This window comes from Bombina bombina, chromosome 8 (assembly GCF_027579735.1).
Source record: "Bombina bombina isolate aBomBom1 chromosome 8, aBomBom1.pri, whole genome shotgun sequence".
NCBI classification, from domain to species: domain Eukaryota; kingdom Metazoa; phylum Chordata; class Amphibia; order Anura; family Bombinatoridae; genus Bombina; species Bombina bombina.
In genome coordinates this window covers 268,204,922-268,228,192 of record NC_069506.1, presented here as the reverse complement: position 1 = coordinate 268,228,192, position 23,271 = coordinate 268,204,922, and the positions used below count along the sequence as shown (strand labels likewise).

General features: G+C 40.6%; 1 protein-coding gene across 2 annotated transcripts in view; it reads right to left on the bottom strand.

The window, feature by feature from the left end:
* The window catches only part of LOC128639127 (histone-lysine N-methyltransferase 2A), a 173,706-nt gene that overhangs the window by 136,987 nt on the left and 13,448 nt on the right, over positions 1-23,271 (bottom strand). The window contains exon 2 of one of the 2 annotated variants that reach the window (XM_053691295.1): positions 15,831-15,911. The exons of the other annotated variant lie outside the window; for it this stretch is intronic. Coding sequence (XP_053547270.1) covers positions 15,831-15,911 — 81 coding nt within the window. The remainder of the gene's footprint in view (positions 1-15,830; positions 15,912-23,271) is intronic. 2 annotated transcript variants of the gene reach the window in all.

Below are 23,271 nucleotides of genomic sequence, written 5' to 3'. Positions count from 1 at the left end.
TAAACGTTGAAAAAATAGGAGAAGGGTAGGGGCTGGTCCCTGTGAAACCTGTGACTACCATAGGGTGTTCTCATACTCCAAAGACATTGCTCTGTCCAAGCAGTAGCTCTCTGAAGTGAAACTGGACCGCAAATCGGTCCCAAACACCTGGAGCACATCCCTTCTTCACCTCACTTCTGCAAAGATAAAACTAGCTTCCAGTAAGGTGGGAGGGGTTTTAAGGGCGCTGGGAGTTTAGGGATCTTTGCTTCCTCCCAGTGGTCAGGCGTATAATTCCCAGAAGTAATGGATTGTCGACTCTCGCCACCTTCATGAAACAAATAATCATTTAATAGGAACAGGCATGCATCTCTTCCTAGACACTTAATCTTAAAAAGATTGCAATAATAGCAAATTATGACTTACCAGATAATTTCCTTTAATTCGATACAGGGAGAGTCCACAGCTGCATTCATTACTTGTGGGAAATACAGAACCTGGCTACCAGGAGGAGCAAAGACACCCCAGCCAAAGACTTACATACCTCCACCACCACTTCCCTCATCCCCCAGTCATTCTGCTGAGGGAACAAAGAACAGTAGGAGAAATATCAGGGTGAAAAAGGTGCCAGAAGAAAACAAAATAAATTTAGGGTCGCCCATCGGAGAACACGGGCGGGAGCTGTGGACTCTCCCTGTATCGAAGGAAAGGAAATTATCTGGTAAGTCATAATTTATGTTTTCCTTCTTAATACAGGGAGAGTCCACAGCTGCATTCATTACTTGTGGGAAATTATGCATTCATTACTTGTGGGAAATTATACCCAAGTTTTAGAGGACACTGAAAACGGGAGGGAAAAAGAAGAGGCGGCCAAAATCTGAGGGCACCACAGCGTGCAACAAACCCAATCTCCCGAAAACTGCTGCAACAGAAGTAAAAAAAGAAAAAGAATGTTAGGAGGACCAGACAGCCGCCAACAATCAGAACCATAGAGATCTCATGTCAGAGACCCAAAGACGTCACTGCTCTTGGACTGAGCCATAACCTCTGAGGAGGCTAGTGTCCCACTGACTCCCAGGTCAAGCAAAAAAAAAAAACTCCTCCACTAACACTAAAGAAGGTAACTAAGCCTCCATAGTCCAAAATAACATAAAGGCAATATTCCCTGAGAGGGGAAAAAACCCTTTTCCATTTAGAAAGGAAAATAACATATAAACAAAAGATCTTAGGGAGAAAACCCTAACAAAATTAGTAAACAGCCATAATAAAGAGGAAACTCCTTTAAGGAGTACGTATTGCAAGATTGCAACATAGGGACCATGGCATGTAGAAAAACAATCTACGGACGGAATAGATCATTGAAGAAGGAATTCAAAGACCACCTCCTGCACGGCTAGAAAAGTGACCCGATGCAGCCCCCTAAAAATAAAGACTAAGCTCCAAGAATGAGCAAAGGAAGATACCGGCCTGACCGTAGTCAGTGCCCTAGCAAACAAAACGAAACACTTGAGAGTTCAATGAACCTCTGGAACAGAAGAACAATCAGGGAATCGAAAAACTGCTTGCAAGCCCACAATCAAGTAGCAAGGACTGCCACTGGATTAAACCCGCAACCTACCGCATGCTAGGCAGCTAAGTTACCCATCATGCTATGACAGCTATCTGTCCCAAAAAGGACTGCACGAGCCAGAACTCGCTAGGAAGGCCCTTCACCAGCTCATCCTGGAGGAAAATAAAGAAAGACTCCTGAAAACTGATAGAGAGCCAGAACAATCTAGCTCCCCCGTGCAAAGGTGGTCCTCCACACCTAAGATAGATGACGAGGGACCAACTACGTGTCAATGGAAAGGAACGTAGCCTTTTAGAAACCCCTCTCTCGGCTAAGACCAAGCGACCTCTCGCAATCCGCCTCAGAGGAATAAGATTCCATGACGCAAAAAGACCCCGACCCTGCACATCCCTGCAACAAGGTCCATGGAGGCGAAGCCCCTAAACCGCGATACGAACTCGCGGACATAAACGGAGCAATCAGTCTCACTTGACGCTAGCTTTTGCTAGGATCAAACCATCCCCAACAAAGAGTAACATGGTCACAAAGAAGAACAATCCAATAGCTCTGTCTGAAGATCCCTGATTTAAAATCTTCTTAGGGATGCTATCTGACACCAAAAACACATTCCGGCAGAAAAAAAACAGGAGCAGACACTGGGTTCAAAGCCAAAACCTTCTGCTTCAAAAGCAATGGAGCTAACCACTACGCCACATCTCCCTGAGAACTCAAGAGGAAACCAGGGATAGGTAGGGACGCCAGATCGGCTTCCCCAATCAGATACCGACCCTCGAAGCAAGAAAGATAGTAGGTAACATCCGTTCCTGAAGAGCACACTCCCAAACCCGAGGCCCTCCCGTATACGCAGGAGGAACTCTCCCTTTCCAAAACGAGATCTACCCAGAGAAAGGTCCCAACTGGTAAGAACCCAGAAGACCAAATCCTCAAAGAAGAATGTTCGGCTGAAGAACCATAGGAATAAAACAGAAGGAAACTCCTGATCCATGGACACCCATAGGAAACTCACTCCCCACAGGCAGCGAAAGCCACAAAGTCCAAACCGTCCCGGAAGAGCTAAGAGAAACTCACTCAAGACAGGGAGATCTGAACGGAACACTGGTATCGATTCCCCCAACCAGAATTCCCTATATGTATGTTAAGACAGACTTAGAAAAAGAAATAACGCCATGCCGAAGACTTGGTCACAGCTGGCTATATCACCCTCCACCCCAGTGCCAACTAAGACCAGAAGGGGGACTGGAGGGCATATAGCAAGATCTCAGGAAAAAACTTCCTGTCCGTAAGACAAAACAGCATCCAAGAATCCATCCTGGTGTCCACACCAGAAACTCAAGTCTAGATCAAACTCCAAAGAACATAAAGACAAGAGAAAATCCCTAAAAGTCTATTAGCCTATGGTAAGAAACCAGAATGCTATGACCCGGAAATACTGTAAACTCTGGAGCAGGATACTGCCACATTAAACCCAGATCCCAAAAAGGAAACCTAGGATCCGAGCGAGGTTTGCTGGAAGATACGGTTCCTAAGAACCGGATTTGCTCAAAAGTATGAAATAGGAAAGACAAAAAGGAAAAGAACAGAGGGGCGCCTCATGTGATGTATCGTCAGATGTAAAAACAATGAATTCAAAATATAGCCAAATGGGTACTCACATACTCCAAGAACACACTGATGTGTTAGTAGGGACAGGCTGCAGATTATTACAGGTGTGACAGCTCACCCATTCAGTCACGCTCTCAATGATGTGGTACTGGAGAATTACAGGAAACACAGGAAAGGAGCACTACATGTGCAGACCATTAAGAGTATAAACAGCAAAATTACACTGTTAACCCCTTGGTCTACTTGCCACAACAAACCTATGTGTTGTTGTATTTTATTTTTGTGTTTTTAATAAATTATTAATTAAATATTATTAACTTTTTTAATTCATCTGTGAGTGGATCACTCTACCTACTTTCTGCCTGACATCCTTTACAAGAAATATCCCTAACATTTGGTGCAAGTTTACTTTGGAAAATTGGATCTACTACCTCACAGCATTTGAGATTGTGCCTTGATGTGAGCTGCCACACCTGCCTAAATCTGCAGCCTGTGCTTTTGGAGCATGTGAGTACCCATTTTATATCCAGCATAATTTTGCTGTTTATACTCTTAATGGTCTGCACATGTAGTGCTCCTTTCCTGTGTTTCCTGTAATTCTCCAGCACCACATCATTGAGAGTGTGACTGAATGGGTGAGCTGTCACACCTGTAATAATCTGCAGCCTGTCCCTACTAACACATCAGTGTGTTCTTGGAGTATGTGAGTACCCATTTGGCTATCTTTTGAATTCATTGTGTTTACATCTGACGATACATCACATGAGGCGCCCCTCTGTTCTTTTCCTTTTTGTATAGTATCACCTGGACTTGCCAGTGAGGAGGAGGCAGCCACCACTTGAAAAGCAGCTTATACCTTACCAAGGACATTATACTTTGTTTTATATTCCAATGGTGTTTTAAGAATCATTCCAATTTGTATATAAGATTTATTTCTTTCTGTTTGTTCTATACTGCTTATTACAGACGTGCCAATCCGACACTATTTTACCTTTCATATAGTATATTGTAGCGCCCCCTTGTGTGACCAGGTCACACCGTTTGTATATAAATAGGAAAGACATCCTTCTTCCTGAACAAAAGAAGAGAGAACCTTACATTCTCTGACAAAAAGGAGAACTAATAAGCTCTGCTTAACAGACATAGAACCCAATTAGGATGGGAATCCCCTCCCCTTATTGGACCATACACCAACAGTAGAAAGAAAATATTCCCACAGTGCAATAGATACCGGAACAATGACTCCAAAAGTCACCAGAAAAACTTCCCTCTCTCTGCCAAAGACAAAATCAAGAGAAGAGAAAACTGCCCCGAAAAAACAAAGCCTAGCTCCGGCCTCTAGGACCCCTCGGATCCATATGATCCATTATCAAGCGCCCATCCAAGATAATACCTAAAACAGGTCTAGCCTGTACTCTAGTATAGATGAACCCGATGTGCCTGGACCAGAAGCTAGAAAAAAACTCCCTTTCTTGTGTAAAAAGAAGGAGCAGACTTAACCAAGACACAAAACAGGTCCTGCCTGTCATCTAGGATACAACTTATCTGCCAAAACACTCAAAGGCTAAACAGAAATTCTTAAATTCCAGCAATGCTGTAAAAACTGAGAATAATCAAATTAAAGAATATAAGCTTCGGGGCTTGAATTTTGTCTCAAAATTATCGGGGTACCATCACCCCGAACAGAGATCTGGATGCTTCCACCGGAAGTCTACAACAATCTCGACCATCTAATTCGATAGTATCAAAAATCCCATGTGACGAAAGGTGTTTCTAAGAGTTTATATAAAAACCCAGAGCTCTAAAAACTGATAGCTGAAAAGGGAGTGTGCAAACAAAAAACAGGTCCAGCCTGTCACACGGCACAAACCCACCATAGAGCTCGGAACTGGGATTCTAATAAAAATAAAACAAAATGTAAATCAAGATGATAAGGAATAGGAACACCATCCCTCTCCACTTGTCTAGTCAAGATTGTTATCTGATTTAGAGGACTAAGATTCAACTGACGGATCAGTACTGGGAACCTCTAACATCACCAAAACCTCTCTCAGAAGAAAACGCAGGCGTGCCAATCTAAATCTAAATGCTAAACCCTCCGCAGTCGGAGAATTCAAGTCAGTAGACTCCGACCCTGGAGGTTCTACCTCTGAAGCCTCAGAGGAACCGCATCCCCAGAGGACTGATCGGACACAATCGTCATTTTACACGACGGTCCTTGGTCAGGAGAACCTGGATTAACCCTTCGCTTGCACGCAGCAGGAAGAGGTAGCTTCGCTAAGGCCGTAGAGATGGCAAACAAACCCCTAACAGGCGAAGGGGGAGTGGAACTCGAGAAAACTGTATATGTAGGAACAGAAGAATCTAGGGAACACGCCTCACTGGATGAAGAATCCTGGGCGGATGGCTCAGTGGTCTCTGACATTCCAACATTAGTTGATGAGAACACCCTATTGCGGCATACGGAATATAATTGAGAGGGCTGGGTTACCTGGGCCACCTCACAATATACACAGGTATCAAATTCTGTCTCGGAGGGATCCCCCTCTAAAATAGCAGAAACCTCCATAACTTGTCTAAGTTAAATTATTGAAAGAGAAAACAAAAAAACAAAAAAAAAACAACTGGCACCGTATACCCCCAATGGCTGGGGCACTCACCACCTGCTATGACCCAGACAGGTAGAGAAGATGCTCCTCTCCGCAGACACATGGTCAGGAATCGGAAGCGGGAAATAAACGTGACCACTCCTGGTCACATGGTGCTTATGCAGGACTGCCCCTGCAAAGAAAAGGCACGCCAGCTTAGTAAAAAACAGCGCAGTTCACATAATGAAAAATAACCTTATGTTCCGTATCAGCCTATGAGCCCATTCTTGTGTGTTCTTACACATAAGCAGTCGAAATCACATAACAAATATGATTAAAAATCCCAACTGTTCAAAAATCCCCCTCAGGAGATATTAACCCTTGATTCCATAAAGATAAAAGAGTCCCACTGAGACCCTGTCTTCTATTGTTAACATGTGTGTAAAAATGAAACGATCTTACCATAATCTATGTCGTGGAACAGCGACACGGTCCTTCAAGTTTGACAGATTGTAGCAGCGCCTCTGACATGGACTTGAGTGAAGAAAGCAGGCAGCAAAACTTGTCAACACTGATTGCTTAAGGAGCTGTTAATATGAGTCTGGATGGCTTTGCAGAAAGACTCTCACTGCATCTCTAGACTCTGACTTTCGTGAATGCTCTCACTGAGAGGCTGACAAGATTGTTTAAAACTCCAGTCCCATCTCAAAGGGCAGATACCCTTCCTAAGGAACTACTCCGAAATCTTCTGACACTTCTTTGCCAACCTCCTGTGACGAAAGGCAAAGAATGACTGGGGGATGAGGGAAGTGGGGGAGGTATTTAAGCCTTTGGCTGGGGTGTCTTTGCCTCCTCCAGGTGGCCAGGTTCTGTATTTGCCACAAGTAATGAATGCAGCTGTGGACTCTCCCTGTATTAAGAAGGAAATAGCCTGTATTCTAAGTAGACAGCAAATAACAAACAGAAAATTATGTTTTAATAAATCAGAGCATTTTTGCATTAGAACATATAATTTTTGCATAATTAATCTAACTTGTTATAGGCTTATTCTCCACTAACTGCAGCACCAGAGCAAGACACACAGCTGACAAGTCAATCAGAGGGGTCACATGTAGCTGACAACCACTGATTATTTTCTACTTGGGAGCTACTCAACCCATTTAAAGGCAATAAAGCGACATGAAACCCAAAATGATTCAGATAAAGCATATCATTTGTAACAACTTTTCAATTTACTTCTATTTTTTCGTCGAATTTTGCTTCATTCTCTCGGTATCCTTTATTAATGGTGCAGCAATGCACTACTGGTAGGTAGCTGAATACATTGGTTAAAGGGACATAATACTCATATGCTAAATCACTTGAAACTGATGCAGTAAAACTGTAAAAAGCTGACAGGAAAATATCACCTCAGCATCTCTATGTAAAAAGGAAGATATTTTACCTCACAATTTCATCAGCTCAGCAGAATAAGTTCTGTGTAAAAAGTTATACTTCAGCTGCGCTGCAGGTAAAAAAAAATAAAATAAAAAAAAATAAAGAAATGAACTCTTCTACTGTTATCTCATGATATTTCACTTAAAGGGACAGTTTACTCAAAACTTTTCTCCCCTTTAATTTGGTCCCAATGCTCCACTTTACTTGCTGGAGTGCATTAAATTGTTTACAAGTATTTTCATTAACCTTATATTGGCATTTTAATTAGTTTATTTAGCCTTTGGTATCCCCACCCATCCTGAAAGTTTTTGGCCACGAGGCCAATCTTTGTTAACCCAGCCAGTAGAAGAAATTACACTCCCAGTGGGTTATAGAAGAGATAAGGTAATAAAATGTTAATTTTCCATTGTTCTCTCCAAGTATTGGTGATTGGTTTATGAACAGATATAAGGTAAAGAAGCAGTTAAATGTACACAATGTGATAAAGTAATGAGATCTGATTGTACCTACAAGCTCAACCCATTTTATTAGGTTGTGGCTTCAAAACACAAAACCAGCTAATTCATATAAACAAATAAGTCTTAAAAAAGCAAATCTTATACATCTGGGGCGCGATCCGATATAGATCACAGTTTGCGGCGCAAGCGAGGGAACCGGCGTCGCCCGCAGTTTCAGCTCGCAACTCGAGCTATCCCATATAAGTCGCCGTCAGATGCTAACGTGCCGTAAGTCTGACAAACCAGCGATGTCCAGAAATCTGCGCAAGTACAAATTTCTGGCGTCGCCAGTGACTTGCGGCACGTTAGAAACTGCTGGCGCCTATAAAACCTGACTAAAGTCTAAAACACCCGCACTGTCTAACACGCCTCCCTAACATAGCCCGACAAGTCTAACACGCCTCCCTAACATAGCTCGACACGTATAACCCTCTATCCGCTATCCCCCCTCACTATCCTAACAATAAAAAAGCTATTAACCCCTAAACCGCCGCTCCCGTACCCCGCCGCCAGCTATATTATATCTATAACCCCCTAAAGTGAGCCCCTAACACCGCCGCCATCTATATTAAAACTATTAACCTCTAATGTAAGCCCCTTACACCGCCGCCATCTCTATTAAAATGATTAACCCCTAATTTAATCTACCTACCCCGCCGCCAGCTATATTATCTATGTTAACCCTAAGTATATTATAGTTAATATAGGTATTACATTATATATATTAACTATATTAACCCTAATTATATTAGGGTTAATATAGTTAATATAGTTACTATAGTATTTATATTAACTATATTAACTCTATCTAACCCTAACACCCCTAACTAAATTTATATTAAATTAATCTAATTCATTTATAAACTAAAATATTCCTATTTAAATCTAAATACTTACCTATAAAATAAACCCTAAGATAGCTACAATATAATTAATAATTACATTGTAGCTATGTTAGGGTTAATATTTATTTTACAGGTAAATTGTTAATTATTTTAACTAGGTATAATAGCTATTAAATAGTTATTAACTATTTAATATCTACCTAGTTAAAATAATTACCCAATTACCTGTAAAATAAATCCTAACCTAAGTTACAAATACACCTACACTATCAATAAATTAAATAAACTACAAACATCTATCTAAAAATACAATTAAATTAACTAAACTAAATTACAAAAAAAAACAAACACTAAATTACAAAAAATAAAAAAAGATTACAAGATTTTTAAGCTAATTACACCTATTCTAAGCCCCCTAATAAAATAATAAACCCCCAAAATAAAAAAAATTCCCTGCCCTATTCTAAATTAAACAAATTTCAAAGCTCTTTACCTTACCAGCCCTTAAAAGGGCCTTTTGTGGGGCATGCCCCAAAGAATTCAGCTCTTTTGCATACAAATACAATACCCCCCCCATTACAACCCACCACCCACATACCCCTATTCTAAAACCACCCAAACCCCCCTTAAAAAAGCCTAACACTACCCCCCTGAAGATCTCCCTACCTTGTCTTCACCACACCGGGCCGAACTCCTGATCCGATCCGGGCGAAGTCTTCCTCCAAGCGGCAAAGAAGAATTCTTCCTCCGGCGACGTCTTCCTCCAAGCGGCAGCAAAGTCTTCATTCTTCCGGCGGCATCTTCAATCTTCTTTCTTCGCTCCGCCGCTGCGGAGCATCCATCCCGGCCGACTACTGAACTTGGAATGAGGTACCTTTAAATTACGTCATCCAAGATGGCGTCCGCCGAATTCCGATTGGCTGATAGGATTCTATCAGCCAATCGGAATTAAGTTAAAAAAATCTGATTGGCTGATTGAATCAGCCAATCAGATTCAAGTTCAATCGGATTGGCTGATCCAATCAGCCAATCAGATTGAGCTTGCATTCTATTGGCTGATCGGAACAGCCAATAGAATGCAAGCTCAATCTGATTGGCTGATTGGATCAGCCAATCGGATTGAACTTGAATCTGATTGGCTGATTCAATCAGCCAATCAGATTTTTTTAACTTAATTCCGATTGGCTGATAGAATCCTATCAGCCAATCGGAATTCGGCGGACGCCATCTTGGATGACGTCATTTAAAGGTACCTCATTCCAAGTTCAGTAGTCGGCCGGGATGGATGCTCCGCAGCGGCGGAGCGAAGAAAGAAGATTGAAGATGCCGCCGGAAGAATGAAGACTTTGCTGCCGCTTGGAGGAAGACGTCGCCGGAGGAAGAATTCTTCTTTGCCGCTTGGAGGAAGACATCGCCGGAGGAAGAATTCTTCTTTGCCGCTTGGAGGAAGACATCGCCCGGATCGGATCAGGAGTTCGGCCCGGTGTGGTGAAGACAAGGTAGGGAGATCTTCAGGGGGGTAGTGTTAGGCTTTTTTAAGGGGGGTTTGGGTGGTTTTAGAATAGGGGTATGTGGGTGGTGGGTTGTAATGGGGGGGGGGTATTGTATTTGTATGCAAAAGAGCTGAATTCTTTGGGGCATGCCCGACAAAAGGCCCTTTTAAGGGCTGGTAAGGTAAAGAGCTTTGAAATTTGTTTAATTTAGAATAGGGCAGGGAATTTTTTTTATTTTGGGGGTTTATTATTTTATTAGGGGGCTTAGAATAGGTGTAATTAGCTTAAAAATCTTGTAATCTTTTTTTATTTTTTGTAATTTAGTGTTTGTTTTTTTTGTAATTTAGTTTAGTTAATTTAATTGTATTTTTAGGTAGATGTTTGTAGTTTATTTAATTTATTGATAGTGTAGGTGTATTTGTAACTTAGGTTAGGATTTATTTTACAGGTAATTGGGTAATTATTTTAACTAGGTAGATATTAAATAGTTAATAACTATTTAATAGCTATTATACCTAGTTAAAATAATTAACAATTTACCTGTAAAATAAATATTAACCCTAACATAGCTACAATGTAATTATTAATTATATTGTAGCTATCTTAGGGTTTATTTTATAGGTAAGTATTTAGATTTAAATAGGAATATTTTAGTTTATAAATGAATTAGATTAATTTAATATAAATTTAGTTAGGGGTGTTAGGGTTAGATAGAGTTAATATAGTTAATATAAATACTATAGTAACTATATTAACCCTAATATAATTAGGGTTAATATAGTTAATATATATAATGTAATACCTATATTAACTATAATATACTTAGGGTTAACATAGATAATATAGCTGGCGGCGGGGTAGGTAGATTAAATAAGGGGTTAATCATTTTAATAGAGATGGCGGCGGTGTAAGGGGCTTACATTAGGGGTTAATAATATTAATATAGCTGGCGGCGGTATAGGGGGATTAGATTAGGGGTTAATAATTTTTATATAGGTGGCGGCGGTGTAAGGGGTCAGATTAGGGGATAGATAAGGTAGATGACAGCGGTGTAAGGGGTTCTAATTAGGGGATAGATAAGGTAGATGGCGGCGGTTTTAGGGGCTCACAGTAGGGGGTTAGTTTATGTAGATGGCGGCGGTTTAGGGGTTAATAACTTTATTAGGGATTTCGGGGGGGGGGGATCGCGGTTGACAGGTAGATAGACATTGCGCATGCGTTAGGTGTTAGGTTTATTTTAGCAGATTGCGGTTGACAGGGAGATAGACATTGCGCATGCGTTAGGTTTATTTTAGAAGATCGCGGTTGACAGGGAGATAGACATTGCGCATGCGTTAGGTGTTAGGTTTATTTTAGCAGCCAGTTTAGGGAGTTACGGGGCTCCAATAGTCAGCGTAAGGCTTCTTACGGCTGCTTTTTGTGGCGAGGTGAAAATGGAGTAAGTTTTCTCCATTTTCGCCACGTAAGTCCTTACGCTGCATATTGGATACCAAACTGCGCGGGTTTGGTATACCTGCCTATAGCCCAAAAAACTACGGGCGACGGCAGAAATATACGCGCGTAACTTCTAGGTTACGCCGTATATGTGATACCAAATCCGCGCAAATATTGGCGTCGCCGGCTTTTGCGGGCGACGATTTTTATCGGATGGACCCCTTTATATTCTGCAGCTGGTAAAAAAAGTAATTGGAAACACATTAAGGGAAAACAATTTTATAGTGTACTGCCCCTTTAACTCTCATGAGATTTCATAGTAAACTTCCTTAAAGGGATACTAAACCCAATTTTTTTTTCTTTCATGATTCAGATAGAGCATGAGATTTTAAGCACCTTTCTAATTTACTCCTATTATCAAATTTTTTTTGTTCTCATGCTATCTTGATTTGAAAAAGCAGTTCTGTAAGCTTTAGAGCCGGACCATTTTTTGTTCAGCACCTGGGTAGCACTTGCTGATTTGTGGCTAAATGTAGCAAACCAATCAGCAAGCTCTACCAAGGTGCTGAACTAAAAATGGGCCAGCTCCTAACCTTTTATTACTGCTTTTTCAAATCAAGATAACATGAGAACAAAGAAAAATTGATAATAGGAGTAAATTAGAAAGTTGCTTAAAATTGCATGCTCCATCTGAATCATGAAAGAAAAAATGTGGGGTTAGTATCCCTTTAAACTGAATAAAGAAATAATATGAGTGTGCATGAAGCTCACTCCATTGGCTGTCCTGGGACAGACATATTGATTTGCTGCTTAAAGTCCTTTGCAATGGGGTTTGAATACTTAGGACATTTTGAGGTTAAACATCTTTCTTTTTTACATAGACATGTTCAGGGGTATCATGGCCCTTTAACCAATGACAAGACGCATATATGTGCAGCCACCAATCAGCAGCTGCTCCCAACTCCTAAGCCTACCAAGGTATCCGTTTTAACAAAGAAAACCAAGAGAACAAATTAGATAATAGAAGTAAATTGAAAAGTTGTTTAAAAATTGTATGCTATAGCTGAATCATGAAAGAAAATGTTTGGGTTTCATGTCCCTTTAAATACTTAAGGTAAGAGTCAGTAATAAAAAACAAAATTTATGCTTACCAGATAAATTCCTTTCTTTCCTAGCAGGGAGAGTCCACGACTTTATTCCTTACTGTTGGGAAATACAACACCTGGCCACCAGGAGGCGGTAAAGATACCCCAGCCAAAGGCTTAAATATCCCTCCCACTTCCCCTACCCTCCCAGTCATTTGGCCGAAGGAACAAGGAAAAGTAGGAAAAACATCAGGGTATAAAAATGTCAGAAGAAAAAATAAACGGGGAGCCGCCCAAATCAAAATATCATACAGACGGGGTCGTGGACTCTCCCTTGTAGACAGGCTGGAGAGTAGGAATCTGCCCCTGGGTGGATGAGATTTGAATTCTATCCGGTATCCCTGAGATACGACCTCCAGAACCCAAAGATCCTGAACATCCTGAAACCATGCGTCTGAGAAAAGCAACAATCTGCTTCCTACTTGATCTTATCCCGGATCAGGGGAGCCGCCCCTTCATAACGATTTGTTCTTGGCGGCCTTCTTTGTCTGTTTGGACTTGTTCCAGGACTGAGACGGCTTCCAAGTACTCTTGGGTTGCTCGGGCTTGGAAGAAGGTTGAGATCTTTGGGACTTGTCCGAATGAAAATTAGATAATTGTCATCCCTTAGGTCTGTTCTTCTTATCCTGTAGTAGGAAGTCTCCCTTCACTCCAGTAACCACAGAAGTAATGGAGTCCAGCCCTGGACCTAATAATAATATTCTTCCCCTTGAAGGGAAGAGAAAGGAGTCTGGATTTAGAAGTCATATCCGCAGACCAAGACTTCAACCAGTTGAGTTAGCAATTCTCAGAGCCTTAATTCTCTCCTGAATATCCTCAAGGGGAGATTCCACCTCAATAAGTTCAGACAGAGAGTCGCCCCAGTAGGTAGCTGCTCCAGCAACAGCAGGTAGAGCTGCCGCCGCTTGGAATAAAAATCCTGTGTTGGAACATTGTCCTCAGAAAAGTTTCCAACTTTTTGTCCATAGGCTCTCTAAAAGAAAAACTATCCTCAAGAGGGATAGTAGTACGCTAAGCGAGCATCGAAATGGCGCCATCCACCTTAGGGATAGAACCCCACAGTTCCAATTGAGAGTCAGCACTGGAAACAATTTCTTAAAGGTTGACGAGGGGGAAAATGAAGTTCTGATTCTTTCCCATTTGTTAATAATAATGTTCGCCATACGAACTGGTACAGAAAAAGCCTGTGGGACCTTTCTGTCTTTATAAACCCTGGCTAACTTAGGGATCTTAGGTTCCTAAGGTAGCTTAGCCTCTGGAACCTCTAACATGGACCGGACCTCCTCTAGCAAACAATGCAAATGTTCAATTTTAAATCTAAAGGAGGGTTCCTTTGCTGGAGGAGATTTAGTAACCGAAGTCTCTGACTCAGAAAGTTCACCCTCTGAAGCTACAGAGGTTAACTCATCCTCAAATAGCTGGGACATACAAGCTAGATCTGACAGAAATTTAGATGAAGTCAGGAGAACTATGTTTGACCTTTCTCTTGCGTTTCCCAGAGATAGGTAGGGCACTCAGGGCCGCAGACACCACTGATTGTGGCTGCACGGTAAAGTCTGCAGGAAAAAGGCCCCCTCCAGATGGAGAATTAGTTGTGCCACGGGAAACTTCATGTGAAAGGGTAGTAGTCTCTAGGGAAATAGTATCCTGAGGGGTTGATGGCTCGGGGGACTAATTGTGCTATGTGTATTAGCAGACTTAGCTCCCTTTTTAGACTTTAAAACAGTGCCTAGGCAAATGGAACAAAATTGAGCAGGTGGGAAAACTATAGCCTCCTCACAGTATAAACAGGTATTATTATTTTTCACAACAGAAGAAGCGGAGTCTTCTAATGTAGTATCAGAGTCCTCCATAGCTTTGGTATGTACTCTCACAGATGGAATAAAAAACTGAACAAAATAAAGCACTTTATATATAAAACGGCACCTTTATATTCCCAATGGCTGGGGCATTCACCACCTCCTAGACCCAGACAGGCTATCAGTGAAAACGCTCTCCTCATGGAGTGATGTCTGCAGCAGGATCATAAGGAAGTGAAAGAGACTGCACCCGGTCACGTGGTGCGCAAGACAGGACTTCCCCTGCTATGAAAAAGGGTGCTAAGCTAATAGAAGCTGCGCAACTCCTTTAAAATTTGGTAGCCTGGAAATCACGATTCAGGATATTTGTTCAAAAACGAAAGTGAAACCTATTTGTTCCAAAACAAAAGCACACAGTCTTATGAGCCCAAACCTTCACAAAGTGAAAACAGTACATAAAATCCCCAAAACTGTTCCAAATAATAATAATAGTAATAATATTACTAATAATAAAAATAATCTCCCTGAAGGAAATATTAACCCTTGATCCTATTGAGGTATAAAGGAGCCAAACTGTGACCCTATATTAGAATTCCTGCTATATATAATAAAGCGGTCTTACCCTCCAGGATCTACGCTGTGGAACAGATACAGCCTCTCAAGTGTGACAGTCTTGCAGCGACGCTCTAATAGGGACTTGAGTGTGTAACAGCAAGCAGTGAACCTCGTCAACACTGATTGCTCAGGAGATGTTAGTCGACAGTCTGGATGGGTTCTCAGAAAAACTGAATCTCCAGAATCTAACTTTCATCAATACTCTCATTGAAAGGTTGGCATGATTACTTAAAACTCCAGTCCTCTCTTATTATTATTATACTTTATTTATTAAGCGCCAACATATTCCGCAGCGCTGTCCATGGATACAATTCATTTAAATAAAACAATACAAGACTTGTAAGATACAGGACAAAATTTACAAACACATACAGGAGGGATTGAGGGCCCTATTGCCGTGGGAACTTACAATCTAGAAGGGAACATACCAATTACAGGACTATCCAAAATCTTATGACACTTCTCTGCCATCCTCCTATAGTGATGAAAAGCAAAGAATGACTGGGAGGATAGGGGAAGTGGGAGGGATATTTAAGCCTTTGGCTGGGGTGTCTTTGCCTCCTTCTGGTGGCCAGGTGTTGTATTTCCCATCAGTAAGGAATGAAGTTGTGGACTCTCCCGGCCTTATGGAAAGAAAAAACTACATGCACTAATAAATACGGACATGTAATTCTTAAATGAGAATGTGTCCCTTTAACATAATAATGCCACAAGCTGGTAAATAAATATTTAACAATGCTATACAAAACAGTAGGACATCCATTGTTGTTAAATGATAACTAAGACAAGTCCTATAAAGAATTGAAAGCTTTTCTCAGATACCTACCCTGTAGGAAGTTTAGACTCCACTGGTTCTTCTTGGGCCACATTCTTAACAGGGTTAATGTCTATTTTGGGCTTTTGGCTCCTAAAAAAATTATTATTAGAGTTAGGTGTAAGATGCAGAAATTAACCTTTAAAACATGCAGCAATCCTGGTAGATTATGGCAATGTAGGTTGCTTTTTCTAGATATACAGTTGTGCTCATAAGTTTACATACCTTGGCAGAATTTATGATTTCTTGGCCATTTTTCAGAGAATAATGAATGATAACACAAAAACTTTTCTTTCACTTATGGTTAGTGTTTGGCTGAATCCATTTATTATCAATCAACTGTGTTTACTCTTTTTAAATCATAGGGCCTATCTACCAAGCTCCAGTTATGAAGCAGCGGGCTAAAGACCGCTGCTCCATAACCCTGTCCGCCTGCTCTGATGAGGCGGACAGGAATCGCCGGAATTCAACCTGATCGAGTACGATCGGGTTGATTGACACCTCCCTGCTGGTGAGCTGCTGGTGCAATGCTGAATACTGAAAGCGTATTGCTCTCCGCATTCAGCGAGGTCTTGCGGACCTGATCCGCACTGTCGGATCAGGTCCGCAAGACATATAATAAATTGGCTTCATAATGACAACAGAAACTACCCAACTGACCCTGATAAGAAGTTTACATACCCTGGTGATTTTGGCCTGATAACATGCAAATAAGTTGACACAAAGGGGTTTGAATGGCTATTAAAGGTAACCATCCTCACCTGTGATCTGTTTGCTTGTAATTAGTGTGTGTGTGTGTGTGTATAAAAGGTCAATGAGTTTCTGGACTCCTGACAGACCCTTGCATCTTTCATCCAGTGCTACACTGACGTTTCTGGATTCTGAGTCATGGGGAAAGAAAAAAGAATTGTAAAAGGATCTGTGGGAAAAAGGTAGTTGAACTGTATAAAACAGGAAAGGGATATAAAAAGATATCCAAGGAATTGAGAATGCAAATCAGCAGTGTTCAAACTCTAATCAAGAAGTGGAGGAGGAGTTCTGTTTGATAATTTTGCCATCAATTCTGACCAAATTTTCCTTTGCCTTTGTAGCTCACACATCCCCAAAACATCAGCGATCCACCTCCGTGTTTCACAGTAGGAATGGTGTACCTTTCATCATAGGCCTTGTTGAATCCTCTCCAAATGTAGCGTTTATGGTTGTGGCCAAAAAGTTCAATTCTGGTCTCATCACTCCAAATGACTTTGTGCCAGAAGGTTTGAGGCTTGTTTCTGTGCTGTTTGGTGTATTGTAAGCGGGATACTTTGTGGAATTTCCATAGTAATGGCTTTCTTCTGGCGACTCAACCATGCAGCCCATCTTTCTTCAAGTGCCTCCTTATTGTGCATCTTGAAACAGCCACACCACATTCCCTGTATTTCACCTGAAGTTATTTGTGGGTTTGTCTTTGCATCCCGACCAATTTTCCTGGCAGTTGTGGCTGAAATTTTAGTTGGTCTACCTGACTGTTTGGTTTCAACAGAACCCCTCGTTTTTCACTTCTTTATTAGAGTTTGAACACTGCTGATTTGCATTCTCAATTCCTTGGATATCTTTTTATATCCCTTTCCTGTTTTATACAGTTCAACTACCTTTTCCTGCAGATCCTTTGACAATTCTTTTGCTTTCCCCATGAATCCAGAATCGTCAGTGCAGCACTGGATGAAAGATGCAAGGGTCTGTCAGGAGTCCAGAAACTCATTGACCTTTTATACACACACACTAATTACAAGAAAACAGATCACAGGTAAGGATGGTTACCTTTAATAGCCATTCAAACCCCTTTGTGTCAACTTGTGTGCATGTTATCAGGCCAAAATCACCAGGGTATGTAAACGTTTTATCAGGGTCATTTGGGTAGTTTCTGTTGTCATTATGATTTAAAAAGAGTAAACACATTTTACTGATAATAAATGGCTTTAGCCAAACACTAACCATGAGTGAAAGAAAAGTTTTTGTTTTATCATTCATATTCTCTGAAAAATGGCTAAGAAATCAAAAATTCTGTCAAGGTATGTAAACTTATGAGCACAACTATATATATATATATATATATATATATATATATATATATATATATATATATATATATATATATATATATATATATATATAAATAAAATTATGCTTACCTAATAAATTTCTTTCTTTCCGGACATGGAGAGTCCACAACATCATTCCAATTACTAGTGGGATATTCACTCCTGGCCAGCAGGAGGAGGCAAAGAGCACCCCAGCAAAGCTGTTAAGTGTCACTTCCCTTACCCATAACCCCCAGTCATTCAGCTGAAGGGAAATGGAAAAGAAGATAACACAAAGGTGTAGAGGTGCCTGAGGTTTAGTAAAAAATTACTGTCTAATCTAAAGGGTGGGGTCAGGTAAGCATAAATTTTATTTTATTTCCTAAGACATGGAGAGTCCACAACGTCATTCCAATTACTAGTGGGAACAAATACCCAAGCTAGTGGACACGGAATGAACAGGGAGGGAGATCAAGACAGGTATACCTAAACAGAAGGCACCACCGCTCCCAAAAGAGGCCTCAGGCGAGGCAAAAGTATCAAATTTGGAAATAGTATGCAGAGAGGACCATGTTGCAGCCTTGCAAATCTGTTCCACAGAAGCTTAAAGGGCCATAATACACAAATGTTTACTCTCACTTGAAAGTGATGCAGTATAGCTGTAAAAAGCTGACTAGAAAATATCACCTGAACATCTATATGTAAAAAAGAAAGATATTTTACCTCAAAAGTTTCTCAGTAGCCACATCCCATTGTAAAGGACTTCTAAGCAGCATATTAGTATGTCTGTCCTGGGACAGCCGAAAGGATGAGCCTCATGCACTCATCTTATTTCACCAATCAGGTAAAGGAAGTTTACTATGAATTCTCATGAGAGTTAAGTCAAATCTCATGAGATCACAGTAAAAGAGTTCATGACCTCAGCACTGCTGATGCTGATTGGCTGCTGTTCATTTCTTCTTTTTTTTCCCTGCAGCTGGGAGCAGCTGAGTATAACTTTTTACACAGAACTTACTCTGCTGAGCATAGGAGATTGTGAGGTAAAATATCTTCCTTTTTTACATAGAGATGCTCAGGTGATATTTTCCTGTCAGCTTTTTACAGTTATACTGCATCAGTTTCAAGTGATTTAGCATATGAGTATTATGTCCCTTTAATTTTTGAAAGCCCAAGAAGAGACAGCCCTAGTGGAATGAGCTGTAATTATCTCAGGAGGCTGCTGTCCAGCAGTCTCATAAGCAAAACGAACCATACTTCTCAACCTGAGGGAAAGAGAAGTAGAAGTAGCCTTCTGACCCTTACGCTTTCCAGAGAAACAAACCAACAGGGCAGAAGACTGGCGAAAAACATAATTTATGTAAGAACTTACCTGATAAATTCATTTCTTTCATATTAGCAAGAGTCCATGAGCTAGTGACGTATGGGATATACATTCCTACTAGGAGGGGCAAAGTTTCCCAAACCTTAAAATGCCTATAAATACACCCCTCACCACACCCACAATTCAGTTTAACGAATAGCCAAGAAGTGGGGTGATAAGAAAAAAGTGCGAAAGCATATAAAATAAGGAATTGGAATAATTGTGCTTTATACAAAAAAATCATAACCACCACAAAAAAGGGCGGGCCTCATAGACTCTTGCTAATATGAAAGAAATGAATTTATCAGGTAAGTTCTTACATAAATTATGTTTTCTTTCATGTAATTAGCAAGAGTCCATGAGCTAGTGACGTATGGGATAATGACTACCCAAGATGTGGATCTTTCCACGCAAGAGTCACTAGAGAGGGAGGGATAAAATAAAGACAGCCAATTCCTGCTGAAAATAATCCACACCCAAAATAAAGTTTAATGAAAAACATAAACAGAAGATTCAAACTGAAACCACTGCCTGAAGTACTTTTCTACCAAAAACTGCTTCAGAAGAAGAAAACACATCAAAATGGTAGAATTTAGTAAAAGTATGCAAAGAGGACCAAGTTGCTGCTTTGCAAATCTGATCAACCGAAGCTTCATTCCTAAACGCCCAGGAAGTAGAAACTGACCTAGTAGAATGAGCTGTAATCCTTCGAGGCGGAATTTTACCCGACTCGACATAGGCATGATGAAATAAAGATTTCAACCAAGATGCCAAAGAAATGGCAGAAGCTTTCTGGCCTTTTCTAGAACCGGAAAAGATGACAAATAGACTAGAAGCCTTTCGGAAAGACTTAGTAGCTTCAACATAATAATACAAAACTCTAACAGCATCCAAGAATGCAATGATTTCTCCTTAGAATTCATAGGATTAGGACACAATGAAGGAACCACAATTTATCTACTAATGTTGTTAGAATTCACAACCTTAGGTAAAAAATTCAAAAGAAGTTTGCAGCACCGCCTTATCCTGATGAAAAATCAGAAAAGGAGACTCACAAGAAAGAGCAGATAATTCAGAGACTCTTCTGGTAGAAGAGATGGCCAAAAGAAACAAAACTTTCCAAGAAAGTAATTTAATGACCAAAGAATACATGGGTTCAAAAGGAGGAGCTTGAAGAGCCCCCAGAACCAAATTCAAACTCCAAGGAGGAGAAATTGACTTAATAACAGGTTTTATACGAACCAAAGCTTGTACAAAACAATGAATATCAGGAAGATTAGCAAACTTTCTGTGAAAAAGAACAGAAAGAGCAGAGATTTGTCCATTCAAGGAACTTGCGGACAAACCGTTATCTAAACCATCCTGAAGAAACTGTAAAATTCTCGGTATTCAAAAAGAATGCCAAGAAAAATGATGAGAAAGACACTAAGAAATATAAGTCTTCCAGACTCTATAATATATCTCTCTAGATACAGATTTACGAGCCTGTCACATAGTATTAATCACAGAGTCAGAGAAACCTCTTTGACCAAGAATCAAGCGTTCAAACTCCATACCTTAAAATTTAAGGATTTGAGATCCTGATGGAAGAAAGGACCTTGCGACAGAAAGTCTGGTCTTAACGGAAGAGTCCACAGCTGGCAAGAGGCCATCCGGACAAGATCCGCATACCAAAACCTGTGAGGCCATGCTGGAGCTACCAGCAGGACAAACGAGCATTCCTGTAGAATCTTGGAGAATACTTTTGGAAGAAGAACTAGAGGCGGAAAGATATAGGCAGGATGATACTTCCAAGGAAGTGATAATGCATCCACTGCCTCCGCCCGAGGATCCCGGGATCTGGACAGATACCAGGGAAGTTTCTTGTTTAGATGAGAAGCCATCAGATCTATTTCTGGGAGTTCCCACATTTGAACAATCTGAAGAAATACCTCTGGGTGAAGAGACCATTCGCCCGGATGCAACGTTTGGCGACTGAGATAATCCGCTTCCCAATTGTCTATGCCTGGGATATGAACCGCAGAGATTAGACAGGAGCTGGATTCCGCCCCAAACCAAAATTCGAGATACTTCTTTCATAGCCAGAGGACTGTGAGTCCCTCCTTGATGATTGATGTATGCCACAGTTGTGACATTGTCTATCTGAAAACAAATGAACAACTCTCTCTTCAGAAGAGGCCAAGACTGAAGAGCTCTGAAAATTGCACGGAGTTCCAAATATTGATCGGTAATCTCACCTCCTGAGATTCCCAAACCCCTTGTGCCGTCAGAGACCCCCACACAGCTCCCCAACCTGTAAGACTTGCATCTGTTGAGATTATAGTCCAGGTCGGAAGAACAAAGAAGCCCCCTGAACTAAACGATGGTGATCTGTCCACCACGTCAGAGAGTGTCGTATAATCGGTTTAAAGATATTAATTGAGATATCTTTGTGTAATCCCTGCACCATTGGTTCAGCATACAGAGCTGAAGAGGTCGCATGTGAAAACGAGCAAAGGAGATCGCATCCGATGCAGCAGTCCTAAGACCTAAAATTTCCATGCATAAGGCTACCAAAGGGAATGATTGTGACTGAAGGTTTTGACAAGCTGATATCAATGTTAAACTTCTCTTGTCTGACAAGGACAGAGTCATAGACACTGAATCTATCTGGAAACCTAAAAAGGTTACCCTTGTCTGAGGAATCAATGAACTTTTTGGTAAATTGATCCTCCAACCATGATCTTGAAGAAACAACACAAGTCGATTCGTATGAGATTCTGCGAAAATGTGAAGACTGAGCAAGTACCAAGATATCGTCCAAATAAGGAAATACCAAAACCCTGTTTTCTGATTACAGACAGAAGGGCACTGAGAACCTTTGAAAAAATTCTTGGAGCTGATGCTAGGCCAAACGGTAGAGCCACAAAACTGGTAATGCTTGTCTAAAAAGAGAATCTCAGAAACTAAAAGTGATCTGGATGAATCGGAATATGCAGATATGCATCCTGTAAATCTATTGTAGACACATAATGCCCTTGCTAAACAAAAGGCAGGATAGTCCTACAGTTACCATCTTGAATGTTGGTATCCTTACATAACGATTCAATATTGATAGATCCGGAACTGGTCTGAAGGAATTGACCTTCTTTGGTACAATGAAGAGATAGAATAAAACCCCAGCCCCTGTTCCAGAACTGGAACTGGCATAATTACTCCAGCCAACTCTAGATCTGAAACACATTTCAGAAATGCTGAGCCTTTGCTGTGTTTACTGGGACACGGGAAAGAAAAAAATCTCTTTGCAGGAGGCCTTAACTTGAAGCCAATTCTGTACCTTTCTGAAACAATGTTCTGAAACCAGAGATTGTGAATGGAATTGATCCAAATTTCTTTGAAGAAAACGTAATCTGCAATGAGGGCCGCACCTTCATGGGTACTTAGGAGCTGGCTTTAGGTTTCTATAAGGCTTGGATATATTCCAAACTGGAAATGGTTTCCAAACTGATACCGCTCCTGAGGATGAAGGATCAGGCTTTTGTTCCTTGTTGTGAGGAAAGGAACGAAAACGATTATTAGACCTTCATTTACCTTAGATTTTTTATCCTTTGGTAAAAAAAGTTCCCTTCCCTCCAGTAACAGTTGAGATAATAATTTATTACCCTGGAAAGAAAGGGAAAGCAAAGTTGACTTAGAAGACATATCAGCATTCCAAGTTTTAAGCCATAAAGCTTTTCTAGCTAAAATAGCTAGAGACATATACCTGACATCAACTCTAATGATATCAAAAGATGGTATCACAAATAAAATTATTAGCATGTTATAGAATAATAATAATGCTATAAAATTATGATCTGTTACTTGTTGCGCTAAAGCTTCTAACCAAAAAGTTGAAGCTGCAGCAACATCCGCTAAAAATATAGCAGGTCTAAGAAGATTACCTGAACATAAGTAAGCTTTTCTTAGAAAGGATTCAATTTTCCTATCTAAAGGATCCTTAAATGAAGTACTATCTGCCGTAGGAATAGTAGTACGTTTAGCAGGAGTAGAGACA